Below are 13,771 nucleotides of genomic sequence, written 5' to 3' on the forward strand. Positions count from 1 at the left end.
GCTATAGCAATTAATACTCTCTTAAAAATCATCTTTAACGTGATTTAATTTTCTAATCTAAGCCTTTTTATTCAAGCTATTATACTTTACACAGAATGCCTGTTTTGCAGCAGAAGCAATATTTGGTTCTTAAGGCAGTTATAAAATGTCACAGGTCACATATGCTAAACCTATCGGTCTCATCTTCTTAAACAGCATGCATTTGAACAGAGTCCACTCAGCTATATTTTTTATTTGCTTTAGGAATATTTGTGCAGTCTCAACCGTATTGATATCATCACTAAAAAAGAAAAAATAATACCAAAGCTGCAGAATTTTCTTTCTCTTTGTGCTTCAGCTGATATATTTGAAATAAAACAATGTCTTCCTGGGATGAGGAATAGATGGCTCTATTTTTAATAACCTGTTTTCTCTTTCTTTATTCTGAGTTTCTTCCTACTTCAATAGAGATCAAACGTTTGGTACCTAAGAAGCAGAACTTTATTTCCTATTGGTTTTATGCATAATTCTGATTGGAATCTCCACTTGTACCTGAAACAAAATATATTACCTGACATTATTAACATGAGGCTTTTACCTGCAGTGTGAAAGAGTTGCACATATGGAATACTGCTGAAAATAAATGGATAGTGTGTATGCGAGTACACAGCAACAACAGCTTCAGCTTTCTTGAAGGAAGCATCTTGAACAATCTCTGGAGTCATAACTCTTAACCTTGCTATTCACTGTATCCAAGAATGACCGGAAAAATATAGATGACCAATAATGGATTTATTCTGGATATTTATTTAGAATTTTTGGGTTTTGGGAAAAATAGTTTGTTGCTCTAGGATAATTAAACCACCCATTAATATAAGAGTTCTGGATTTCCGGATGACAATTTATACTTTAAATGAAAATACTTCCAAGTAAATAAAGTTCCTGCTTAATCCTACTCTAGCTGTTAGAAGTAAATAGCTGTCTGACTCTGTACTCTACAAGCACGCAATTAATTTGAGTGAGGGTGAAAGAAAAATTGCTTTCCTTGGCATCTGAAATTGCCGGAAAAATCTGAAAGCTTTGACAGTAAGCAAAGGATGTGTAGGAAAAAAGACAGAATTGATAGCATTACCCATATTCATTGTATAAAAGTATCTGACTATAGATCATGCCTTAAATTGTCACACTATGGACAACTATAATCCTGTGTTCCTGGCCGGAATTTAGTAAGAATATGGGTAGATTATCAATTGCCACAAAGGTCTTATTTCATATTGTGGAAAGACTGTCATTTCTGGTAGAAGAACATCAGTAATAAATACAACCCTCTCCCACATTACTTTATTCAGCACTTATCAGTTTTCTATTGCAGTGTGTGAGAATGATTTTAATGTGTTAATAATCACTCTCAGTCCTTACTGAGACTCCATGCCTTGGACAACACGTAGAGCAAATTTAGTGTGCAGCTAAATAGAGTGGGTGTACCTAGAGTTTCAGCAGGAGTGCTAAACATACTAGACAGAAAATCCCTAGGAATCCATTAGCCCTGCGATCACTTTACCAATAACTTTACCAATAGGTAAAGTCACTGAGAGGCAAAATCACAGAAAGTGACCTGACTATGAAATTCTGTCTTTTTTTTTTTTTTTTAATTTTAAAAATTAACATGTTGTTCTTCAGAACTGATTTTTCTGGGCTCACTTGCAAAACATTAAGATCACACTATTAAAATGTTTCAATTAAAAAAAAAAACTTCAAATAACAATAAGTGAAATGCAATTCTTTAGCAAGGCAAGCATAACAGAAAAATTAAATGGTTTCATTCAGCATATTTAAAATCTTAATATATTAAAAGACACAGGAAACGAAAAATGTATTTACCTGATACTTGAAATAAAACCAAGTAGGTGCCAAGAATTACCCAAATAGGAAACAGTGGAATGCCCTCACTCTGGAGGGGCATTCTGCTGTTAGTGTTCGAGGGGTATCACTGAGAAGGCCTGTTCCAAATTAGCTTCTTGTCCCACCATAGCGTGAAAGAGCACCCAGAGGAGGATTCTGAGGATAACCTGAAGTACAGAATGAGGTTCTATATACAGGATGAAGAGCCCTTCAGATGCTTTGGACCCATGACTTAAAATGCTGTATAAGTTGATACTAGCAACCTTCTTCTTCTTCTAACCACCTGAGATAAAAAATCCTGGGAGTAAATATTATAGCCGTGATGGCGAACCTATGGCACACGTGCCAGAGGTGGCATGCAGAGCCCTCTCTGTGGGCACACACGCTGTTGCCAGCTGCTCCTCTGGTTTCCAGCACGTACATGTGCACCGGCCAGGTGGTCTTCAGGTTTCTGGTGCCCTGGCGCGCGCAAAGACCAGCCAGAAACCAGAAGACCAGCTGGCGACGGTATGCACATGTGCACCAGCCAGCTGGTCTTCCAGTTTCTGGCGCACATAGGCATGCACACGCGTGCACATGCGCGTGTTCCAGTTTGGGCACTCAGTGCCTAAAAGGTTTGCCATCACTGTGTTATAGGAATCCTTCAATTTGGTTTTCATTACCCCTTGCTTCAGACTGTTAACGGATATTAAAGTTTAAATTTTCATGCCGTGAACTGAAAGCCAACTAAAATAAGAATGTTTTGGCTCTTGTTCCATGCACAGCTGTTAGTTTTACTTTAGTTATTGGCAACTTCTCTTTTGTTCTTGCTGGAAAATATAAATTCAATTAAAAGCATGGAAACTATCAACTCAGATACTGTGGGTACCTTTTTATGAAGGATACTTTTATTAAGAATACCGTCCATCTCATTCTTGGGGTAACTCACCATGTAGATTTTTAATATATTATGGTTTGTTTCATAATTATCCAGATACTTATTTGATAATTTTATCCACCTATCAAGTCCTTCTCAAAGACCTTGGATAGACAGATGGTCTTGTTTGATGGTGTTAAAGGTATCGTTGCAGGATGTAAGCTGTTCCAAGTAAAGCTGTCTTTTGCAATTGACTGGTGGTGATTTTGACAATATATGGTTTAGGATACATTCAGGTTTTTTAATTTGCAACTTCTTTAGACATTCCTGTGAGCTGGCAAAGCTGTTCATAAAATCCTGCCAAATCACCTCAATTTTCAAATTGTTGTATTATGGCTATGAATATGCCAGCTATTTTACAAGACAGGCGTTCCAAATTATACTTAAGATGGAAGGCTTAGAGTCATCACTAAACTTGGACTCATTTAAAGACTATTTTAAAACACTTTCGATCTTCTAAGTATTGTGTTATAAGATAATTTTAAATGTCATATCACAGTCACTCACACAGTTGCTAAACTGCTTTACAGCTAAACTGCTCTTTGTTCTTTGTTTGGAACAGAATTAATGCTTATATGAAATCATGTGATAGTCTATATACTATTTGCATACTTTATTCTGTAATATTACATGCTTGTGATATCGTAACATGAAATGTATTGCGTAGTTAGAGACAAATTTAAATATATTATACTTTTGAAATATTTCTTAAGCTGTGAAAGGCAGGCGAGTAACTTTGGGACAGTCACTGTCTCTCAGCCCAACTCACCTCACAGAATTGTTGTTGTGGGAAAAGTAGAAGAAAGAAAGGTATATTAAATATGTTCACCACCTTGGGTTGTTTATAAAAAATAATAAAGATGGGAAATAAATAATAATAATGTATCTTAAATTGTGATGTATGCGTGGGAGCTGTGCAAGCCCATTGACAGGTTAACTGTCAATGTACTACCAAGAGCCTTGGGAGTACAGTGATCTAAAGCACCCTGTTATTAAGACCAGCTGCCTGCAATTACTGCAGGTTCGAATCTCGCCAGGCTCAAGGTTGACTCAGCCTTCCATCCTTTCTAAGGTAGGTAAATTGAGGACCCAGTTGTGGGGGCAATAAGCCCCCAAATATACAAAAGGATGAAGGCTATTGCTTAGCGCATTGTAAGCCGCCCTGAGTCTCCGGAGAAGGGCGGCATATAAATCAAATTTTTTTAAAAAAAACCTGAATTCAGGAAATGTGCTACTGAGTTTAAACTTGGAACCATGCATAGAAGTACTATGGGCCAACTATCCCTTGGGAAAGGCTAAGAAAATAATGATTTCAGCTCCACCTAGTCAGAGAGCTTTCTCAAGTCAGCTAGGATTCATAAATACATAACTTTCCTTTTCAACTGTCAAGTATTCTCTTAAAGATAGTCATTTGGTGCTTAGAAAAGCATTCCTGAGCTTATCATTCATTCCCTCTCCTTTTGCTAGGAAATATCACCTAGATATAAAGCTTTTTAAATTTGGAAGACATATATAAAAACATTGGGCAAGTGGCATAAGAATTTATAACTCAAGTTAAAGTAAAATATGTAAAATGAAATCTAATGTATTGCTCATCAGATACTTCCAGTGCAGCCTTAACACCTGTTTGTAAAAAATCTGACGTTTGCTTTGGCTAATGCTATTTGAATGATATCATTGTTCATAAGAAAAATCACACCATTTTTAACAAGGTGTCTCTTCTGGAATGACTAACAAGATTATAAAAGAAGCAAATAACATATATAATAAACTGCCACCAGTTTGCAGATTCAGTGATACATGCATCGTTAAGTATTAGCTGATCCTTTAAGAAATTATCTTTTAAGTTATTCTACCATTGAATGTTTTCACTGAGCTAATATATGTGTTATGGATGTCAAATGGCAGCTGTTTTAATTTTATAGCAGCTTTTCATTCAGATCACATGTTTATCTTCTAACTTCTAAGTATTAGGGGTGGTGTAATGAAAATTATGGGATTGGGCATTGTTTCAGAATGCTTCAGGCAGAGGATAGGATAGAATAGGATAGGATAGGATACTTTTATTGTCATCATCTGCATGTACAAAGACGTTCCGATGCCCTGCTCTCAAAAGAAGGAATACCACCCACTGAACAATATGTCCATCCCAAGGATAACAAAAATGACACCAAAAACTTATATTAGTCTTCTTTTCAGCATCTTGAGAGTCTTGAGAGTTTACAAGGTTGATGCTATATGGAACAAAGCTGTTACTAAATCTGGTTGTTCTGCTACTGATACTACAAAGCCTCCTCCCGGAAGGCAATAATAAAAGCCAGTCATGGATAGGATGTGTAAAGTCCTTGACAATATTACGGACCCTGATCAAGTAACACTTATATGCCATTTCCTGGATAGAAGAATAGAAGGAAGTGAACATAAGAGTATGATCCTAGCACCTCTCCGCAAGTCTTAAAGCAACTGCTTTTGAGACCTAGAAAATAACCATATCCAGATGGAAACTCAATATGTCAGCCATTATCTGTATATTGACTTTCATCTTTTGGAGCCATTTGAAATGATTTACAGTACATCCCTATAAAAATAGTAGTTATTTGGGGAAAGGTCAACTTGGATGTTTTCAGTTTGAGACCAGGACATAGCTAATTTAGGCTTAGGTACTGAAATATCTATCCCATTAATGATGAAATGCCATTATTTTTGAAGTTCTTATATTCTGTGTTACGTATATTTTGTCCTGTATTTGAGACCACGTCAAATAAGTGTTCAGAGTTATGAGAGTAGGTTTCTATGTTGCAGTAACATAGATAGGTTATAGCTAGGCCAGCAGTTCCCAACCTTTCTAGCTTTACGGCTCAGTGGTGGAGGGAGAGGGGATAGTTCTTTGTGAATAGTAGATGCACACACAAGCATGCGCAGCTCCATTTGTGCAAATCGTGGACAAGGGCTCCTGCTGCTTGCACAAATGGAGCTTCATATGCGAGCGCGAGCAGGTTCTTGCAAAATGGAGCTGTGCACTGCTTGTGCGGCCCAGTTCTGAATGGACTGAGGCACGGTAATGGGCCACGACCCGGAGATTGGGGACCCCTGGGCTAAGTCAGTGGCTCTCAGCCTTTTCTTCATCATGGACCTCCTTTACATATCTTTTGTAGCCATGTATCATCACCATGGACCACCAAGACTTAACACAAGATTTAAATCATTAGACTACATCAGGCCTTCATGTACCACTGTGACAGCATCACGACCATAAGAATAGCCTATGTTTATATTAGCTACTATCAAGAATATATATTCAGTACTACATTTGTGAAATCAAGTTCATGCATCTTCTTAAGCTCGGTGTATGCTAGAAATATCTTAAATTGAAAATAGAAATAGTTCTATCTATGTATATTGAGATTTAATAGAGTGCAAAGATCTTGTAACAATTTTAGAATTAAATTTACATTTCAGATTGGATTCTTTAGGGATTTCGGGCTTTTTAGTTTACGGTATATCTTACGACTGGACAGAAAATGAAATACTTGTAATGTTTCCACAGCAACAATTGATATTATCTGCTGCTGATTTTGAATGTTATTTTGAAAAGGGAGATTTGGTGCTTTGGGAATGATAATCTTATTAAACAAGGCTGGTTTCATTTATCTCTTGACTTATTGCTTTTGGATGGCAGGGCGTTAAACTCTGGTGTAGAATACTACTGGGACCAGCTGAATGAAACTGTCTTCACTGTGCATTCCAGCAGCAGAAGCACTGAACGCCCAGGGTGAGTCTGGAGAATGAGTGTAGAGGCAACCCTAGAAATATGTGTATTGTTGTCAAGGTCTGGATGTAATTGTATTGCTTACCCTTGCATGATGTTATGATGGCAGCTCTAAAATTTTAGAACTAATTTTTCCCCTTGGCACTTGGATTACTTCAGATGGCATAATATCACTGCTTATATTTGGTTATCTCACTAATACTACCAAGAGCCTTGGTAGTACAGTGGTCTAGGGCACCCTGTTATTAAGCTGGTTATTAAGACCAGCTGCCTGCAATTACTGCAGGTTCGAATCTCGCCAAGGCTCAAGGTTGACTCAGCCTTCCATCCTTTCTAAGGTAGGTAAATTGAGGACCCAGTTATGGGGGCAATAAGATGACTTTGTATAAATATACAAAAGGATGAAGGCTATTGCTGAGCACATTGTAAGCCGCCCTGAGTCTCCGGAGAAGGGCGGCATATAAATCAAATAAAAAATAAAAAAATAAAAAAAATAATACAAATTGAAATGTTTAGATAAATCTGTCAACCACCATCCTTCCAGCTGTCAATACCACACCTTCCTAAGTCAGTTGGAAGCCATTAAGCTTATGGGAATTGAAAACTTAGAAAAAATACTACAAAAGTAATGACTAATTCCAACTTTAAAACAATTACGGGATCCAACACCTTTTCTAACTGTAGGATTAGGATGATCATTTTAGTCAAAATCAGATGTGAAAACATAATTTTGACTACCTTCTAGATCATTTTTTTCAGTAAAATTCTTAATGGATGCCTGTTGAAACCATAAGGAATGGCTGGGTGTTTCAGGGGCATACATGCATTTCTGCATTTGCTCTATCCTAGCTAAATATATTCTGTTGTGCATCTCTTCAGAACCAGCAGAGCCACCTGGAGAACAGACCGGGATTTAGGCTTAATGAACGCCATTGGCCTGCAGCCACGGAACCCAACCACCTCTGTGACTTCGCAGGGCACACAGACTCTGGCACCTCAGCTACAGAATGCAGAAACACAAACTGAGAGAGAAGTTCAGGAACCAGGAAGTCTTACTTCAGGGGTTACTGAAGGTAAATACTGGGGAATTATTGCCGGGGCCAAATATCTATTATCCTGGACATTACTTAAGAAAAACTAGGGATATGATATTTTTACAAACAGAATGGGCCTATACATAGCAGTTGCATCATCTTCAGCTAGTAGCTTTAGCTACACATGAGCTCATTTGTTTCTGCCATTTTTAGAAAACCAAAGAACATTGTTTGTTTTGCTATTGCACTTTATATCTCTTGTGCATCTTAAGATGTAAGTTTGCTTCTAAAATATTTTTTTTCTAGCATCAGATTATTGCCACTTCTCAAGTGTGAAAACAAATTAAAAACAAAAGAATCTAGCAAAGAAAAACAACAACAACCCACTTCTATGTGAAGTATGCTCTTCCAGTGGTTAAATAAACCTACACAAAAGTGATCTTAAATACTATAGACTGGATAAATTAACTAATACTGGGGGCTTGATGTGGTAGAAATTGAAGACAAATATTGATCAACACTGTTGTGTCTTTATATATGGCTTCATTCAACTTTTTTTCCTGCTGCTGGTTTTTTTTTTTAGCAGATGTTCTGACTTATGCCCAGGTCAGTCATTCATCTGTTTCCAAAATAACAATATAACCTGAATTTAAAGAATGACCTTTAGTTATTCCATTGAGTTCAAAGGTAAATAGCAATTTAACATTATGTCTACTGTAATTATAATTAATTTAACAGTCGCTTAGGAAAACAATTGAGCTTCATATAGTATATAATAAGTCAAGAAACTGGCTTGTTTGAATTACTTGTATTAAGCTTAATTTTGCTGGAGTTGGGCAGGATGATAAAATATGGTTATTTATAAAAACAAAACACTAATGATGTACTGTTATACATGAAAATGGTGCTAAATCCCAGTAACCAGCCACAACAATGATGTGTTGAATGCATTGATTCTTACTCATAACTAAAATATTTTTTTAAAAATCTGACAATTAGACAGGGAGGAAACAAATCTGATAATTAGTCAGGAAGGAGGATACATTTCTTCAAAGCTACCATACAAAAGCATCTTTACTTAAAGGAAGTTTCTTTAGGAAACTAGATTCTGCTACCTGTTCTTAAAAAGAGTCATGCAATGCATATGAAAAAAAAATCAAGATTATTAACAATTATACTCAGTTTGCAACACTGTATATCCATTGGATTACAGTGACCTACTGTAACTTATTAGCACAATATATGTTAGTATTTATATATCTAGGATGTATAAAAGTAAACAATGAATACAGCAAATATTTGCAAATGAGCATACACTGAGAAACCGCATAATAAATACATAATTAGGAAGGTATCAAAATGTACAAGTGGTGAGTTGGAAAACAATGCATTTTAGAATTAGCACCAGGCCTTTCTTGTCTCCGTTCCAAGGTTTGCTTCTAAGTAAGATAGGAGGGTTAAAACTGACAAAGCTAGTATAGAGGTTTTATAGCAATTAAAATCTTAGGACCTGAATGTTGGTAATTCCTTTAAACATGTTCAATGTACAGTTAGGAAATGGGCTTTATTTTTCACCTCAATCTATTAACCTAAAAGAAATTAAGAATTCGGGTTCCTGAATTCTTAGCAATCTCAACCAGCATCTAGGCTTTACAGAAAAGTGTGAAAAATGGCTCACATTAGGTATTTTTTCCCCTTAGTGTGACTCTACCTAGGATAGAAAAACAAGAAGTGAGTTCCAACTGAGTTGGATTTTTTTTCCTAACTTATTTTTTTAAAAAACAAACTAGAGAAAAGCACATATTTTTCAGTGAGTTTTCCACCAGAAATTCAGCAAATCAGATCAGTTACAAGGCAAGACAGGTTGTAAAGTTAGGCTTAATCATGACTATTATGGGGAAACAGCCTTGTTTGTGTATTGAATAATATAGTTACAGTTAAGTTGATATCCCAATTCTTCTACAAATACTGAAGATTTTGAAACACTTGTTTGTTGAAAATAAGCTAAAACAAGTCTTTTCAGTATTTCCCCAGCAAGGTTGTGAATTAATTAGTATTTCTTGATACAAATAATTTTGAAACTGAGTACTGTCAGTAGCAGTAAGCTCTTTATTGAAAAAGGTGTGTTCTTTGCTACAATGATCAGAAGAATGTTGCCATATGGAAAAATCTGAAAATAACCCTCAATAAATCTCCCCAGACTTTTGTTTGTTAGTAAATATAGACTATCCTTCATCTTTGCAGGCTCTGTAAAAATTACCTTTCTGAAAATCATTGAATATTTGGAAAGATGATAATGTTAGTAAACTTATTATAGTGAATCCCTCCAGTTCCTTTTTGTCTCATAATTGCTGCTTTTTGTATATTATTGTTTGTGAAGACTGCATCAGTCAAAGGAAAGGAAGTTTCAGTCTAAAAAATATCTGAAAAATCACAGAAGTAAATGTTAGGCTCAGAAATATCTTTTGCTGTTGAAAAAAAAATGAATGATATAAGTGCTTAATCAAGCTGAACTTTACCTTCTATTGAAAGGAAATACAAGCACTTATTTCTTTGGTCCATTTAAATAAATGTAATGCAAAATACTCAAATTGGTTGGAAACACATACATTAATCGTTATCAGTCCTAGCTAAACTCTCAGGTCACTAACACAGAAATATCAATTCATTAGCAAAATAGTGAAACCGCCTTAGAATAACCCTACTTACTTTTGAACAACACGCCTAAATATGCCAGTATTGAAAAGAATTTAATTTTTTAAAATGTCTACAGTTTCTGTTGTGGTGGGAATCTGGGGCCAAATCACTATCTGATTGTGGGGGAAAAATCTTGTGTTCCATCACTATTGGTTAGTATGTCATCTCAAAGTATAATCATGCAGATTCCAATTGCATGTCTGGGTTCTGCTATTCCAAAATAATAATAATAATAATAATAATAATTTTATTTCTATACCGCCCTTCTCCCGAAGGACTCAGGGCGGTGTACAGCCTGTTTAAAAACACAAACAAAACAACAATATAAAATTTAAAATAATTAAATAAAGTGGCTCAGATTTAAAACCCCAATAAATTTAAATATCCCAATTTAAAAACTATTGTGTTGTTAGTCCGGCCTGGCGGAATAATAGGGTCTTCAGTGTGCAGCGAAACGCCCGGAGGTCGGAGATCTTACGAATTTCCGGGGGCAGTTCGTTCCACAGGGATGGGGCTCCCACAGAGAAGGCCCTCCCCCTGGGCGCCGCCAGTCGACATAACTTGGTTGACGGCACCCTGAGGAGACCCTCCCTGTGGGAACGGACTGGTCGGTGGGAGGCTATTGGTGGCAGAAGACGGTCTCGGAGGTACCCGGGTCCTATGCCATGGAGTGCTTTAAAGGTGGTAACTAACACCTTGAATCGCACCCGGAAGACCACTGGGAGCCAGTGCAGCTCGCGCAGGAGGGGTGTCACATGGGCACAACGAGTTGCGCCCATAACCACCCGCGCGGCCGCATTCTGGACCAGTTGGAGCCTCCGAGTGCTCTTCAAGGGGAGCCCCATGTAGAGAGCATTACAATAGTCCAACCGGGAAGTAACAAGGGCATGAGTGACCGTGCGTAGGGCGTCCCGATCCAGAAAGGGCTGCAACTGGTGAATCAGGCGAACCTGATAAAAGGCCCCCCTGGCCACGGCCGTCATATGCTCTTCTAAAGACAGCCGTGCATCCAAAAGGACACCCAGATTGCGAGCCCTCTCTGTGGGGGGCAGAGATTCACCCCCAATAGTTAGCGATGGCACCTGCTGACTATATCGGGGCGCCGGAAGCCATAGCCACTCGGTCTTGGAGGGGTTGAGTCTGAGCAAGTTCTTCCCCATCCAGACCTGCACGGCCTCCAGGCAGCGAGACATCACATCAAGGGCATCGTTGGGGTGGTCTGGGGTGGAGATGTACAGCTGAGTATCATCAGCGTACAGATGGCACTTCACCCCAAAACCACGGATGATCTCACCCAGCGGCTTCACATAAATATTGAACAGGAGGGGCGAGAGGACTGACCCTTGCGGCACCCCCCATGTGAGACGCCTCGAGGTCGACCTCTGTCTCCCTGCCAACACAAACTGCGAGCGGTCGGAGAGGAAGGAGGAGAACCACCGCAAAACGGTGCCCCCTATTCCTAACCCCCTCAACCGCTGCAGCATGATACCATGGTCGATGGTATCAAAAGCCGCTGAGAGATCTAATAGGACTAGGACAGAGGAGCAACCCCTGTCCCGAGCCCTCCAGAGATCATCCACCAACGCGACCAATGCCGTTTCTGTGCTGTACCCCCGCCTGAAGCCCGACTGGTACGGGTCTAGATAGATAGCTTCATCCAGGTGTCGGGAAAGTTGTCGTGCCACCACGCTCTCAACAACCTTCGCCACAAAACGAAGGTTGGAGACTGGACGATAGTTAGCTAATTCAGCCGGGTCCAGGGAAGGCTTCTTGAGGAGGGGCCTCACCACCGCCTCTTTCAAGGCGGCAGGAAAGGCACCCTCACTCAGAGAAGCACCTATAATCCCCTGGAGCCAGCCTCGTGTAACCTCCCGGGAGGCCAGTACCAACCAGGAGGGGCACGGGTCCAATAAACACGTGGCGGCACTAATCTTACCCAGAACTCTGTCCACATCCTCGAGAGTCACAGGATCAAACTCCTCCCAGATAACATTCTCAAGACCTGCCCCGGTCTCCTCCCGTGGACTCATCCAATCGGAGTTCAAGCCATCCCGAATCCGAGCGACTTTATCATGCAGGAATTGCACAAAATCCTCAGCACGACCCTGCAAGGGATCTTCCCGTACTCCCCCCCGAAGAAGGGAGTGGGTCACCCTAAACAGGGCAGCTGGGCGGTTCTCTGCAGATGCGATAAGAGCGGAAAAATGGTTAGATTTTGCCGCTTTTATCGCCACTAGGTAGGTCTTGATATAAGAAAAATAGTTTCATCAAAATAAAAATAGTTTCATCAAAATACTTCCCAAGGTTGTCGCCAGGCTAGAAAGCAAGAGACTCTGAGTTCTAGCTCCACTTTAAGGCATGGAAAACCTGCTGGGTGACTGTGAGCCAATCACTCACCCTCAGCCCAAATCACTTCATGGGGTTATTGTTGTGGGGAAAATAGGGGGAGGAAAGATTAGTAGGCATGCTCGCTGCCTTGAGTTATCTATAAAAAGATAATAAAGATGGGATAATGAACTGTATTCAAGTCAGGGGTGAAATCCAGCAGGTTCTGACAGGTTCTGGAGCACCAGTAATTGAAATTTTGAGTAGTTCGGAGAACTGGCAAATACCACCTCTGGCTGGCCCCAGAGTGGGGTGGGAATGGTGATTTTGTAGTATCCTTCCCCTGGCACGCCCACCAAGCCACGCCCACAGAACCGGTAGTAAAAAAATTTGGATTTCACCATTGATTCAAGTCTCTGTATATAGTGCAGATGTAGCCAAACTACAGCCCTTTGGATTATTCACAATATCCTTTTTCATTCACACAAAGATATGAGACTATTTTTATTACAAGTATAATTATTTTTTTAGTATCTGAGAGGTTACTGATGCATTTGCTGAAATAAGCTTACGATACAAAACCTATACTCATTTTCAAGCTCACCGAATTCTTTATTCGGGGTAATACACCCAAACTGCTTGCTTTCTTTTTCTATAGACATGTCTCTGCTTTAGAGATATATCTCTGAAGCACTGAGAAGTTGACAGAAAATTGAAAGCAATAGGGTGAGAAGCAACGTCTGTGGGTCTAGCAGTGACGCTGAAGATCAGCCCCTTGATAGAAATACTAACTTTGGCTCCTTTGCATTTTCTAGTCTTTATTAATCAGATCTCTCCTGACATGATAAATTACTGAGCAGTCAGCCCTGCTGCTGTGGAAACAGCACCTGCTGCTTCTGTGACTAAGCAACAACCCCAGCCTTGGAGTTCTGCCCTTGCCACAGAAGCAAAACAGATGTTTTGTATGAAAGAAGAACTTGGTGGGGGAGAGGAGTAGAGTGTCAGCATCTTCTGCTCAAGGACTGCCTAAATGAACGCTTCAGGCTCAGCACATGCTCGTTTAGAAGTGATGTCAATCAAGGCATCAGTTAGCAATTGACCTTCTGCAGTTTGCAGGACATAAATTTCATTATATTCTGCTTAGTGACT

At 39.2% G+C, this 13,771-nt stretch overlaps 1 protein-coding gene across 9 annotated transcripts in view; it reads left to right on the forward strand.

Annotated features, from left to right (window-relative positions):
• The window catches only part of AMBRA1 (autophagy and beclin 1 regulator 1), a 158,465-nt gene that overhangs the window by 137,594 nt on the left and 7,100 nt on the right, over positions 1-13,771 (forward strand). For all 9 annotated transcript variants that reach the window (XM_060687582.2, XM_060687581.2, XM_087883229.1 and 6 more), the window contains 2 exons: positions 6,477-6,569; positions 7,446-7,639. In XM_060687582.2, coding sequence (XP_060543565.2) covers positions 6,477-6,569; positions 7,446-7,639 — 287 coding nt within the window. The remainder of the gene's footprint in view (positions 1-6,476; positions 6,570-7,445; positions 7,640-13,771) is intronic.

The sequence above is a fragment of the Pantherophis guttatus genome, chromosome 1 (genome assembly GCF_059756535.1).
Source record: "Pantherophis guttatus breed Tessera chromosome 1, ASM5975653v1, whole genome shotgun sequence".
In the NCBI taxonomy this organism is placed as follows: Eukaryota; Metazoa; Chordata; class Lepidosauria; order Squamata; family Colubridae; genus Pantherophis; species Pantherophis guttatus.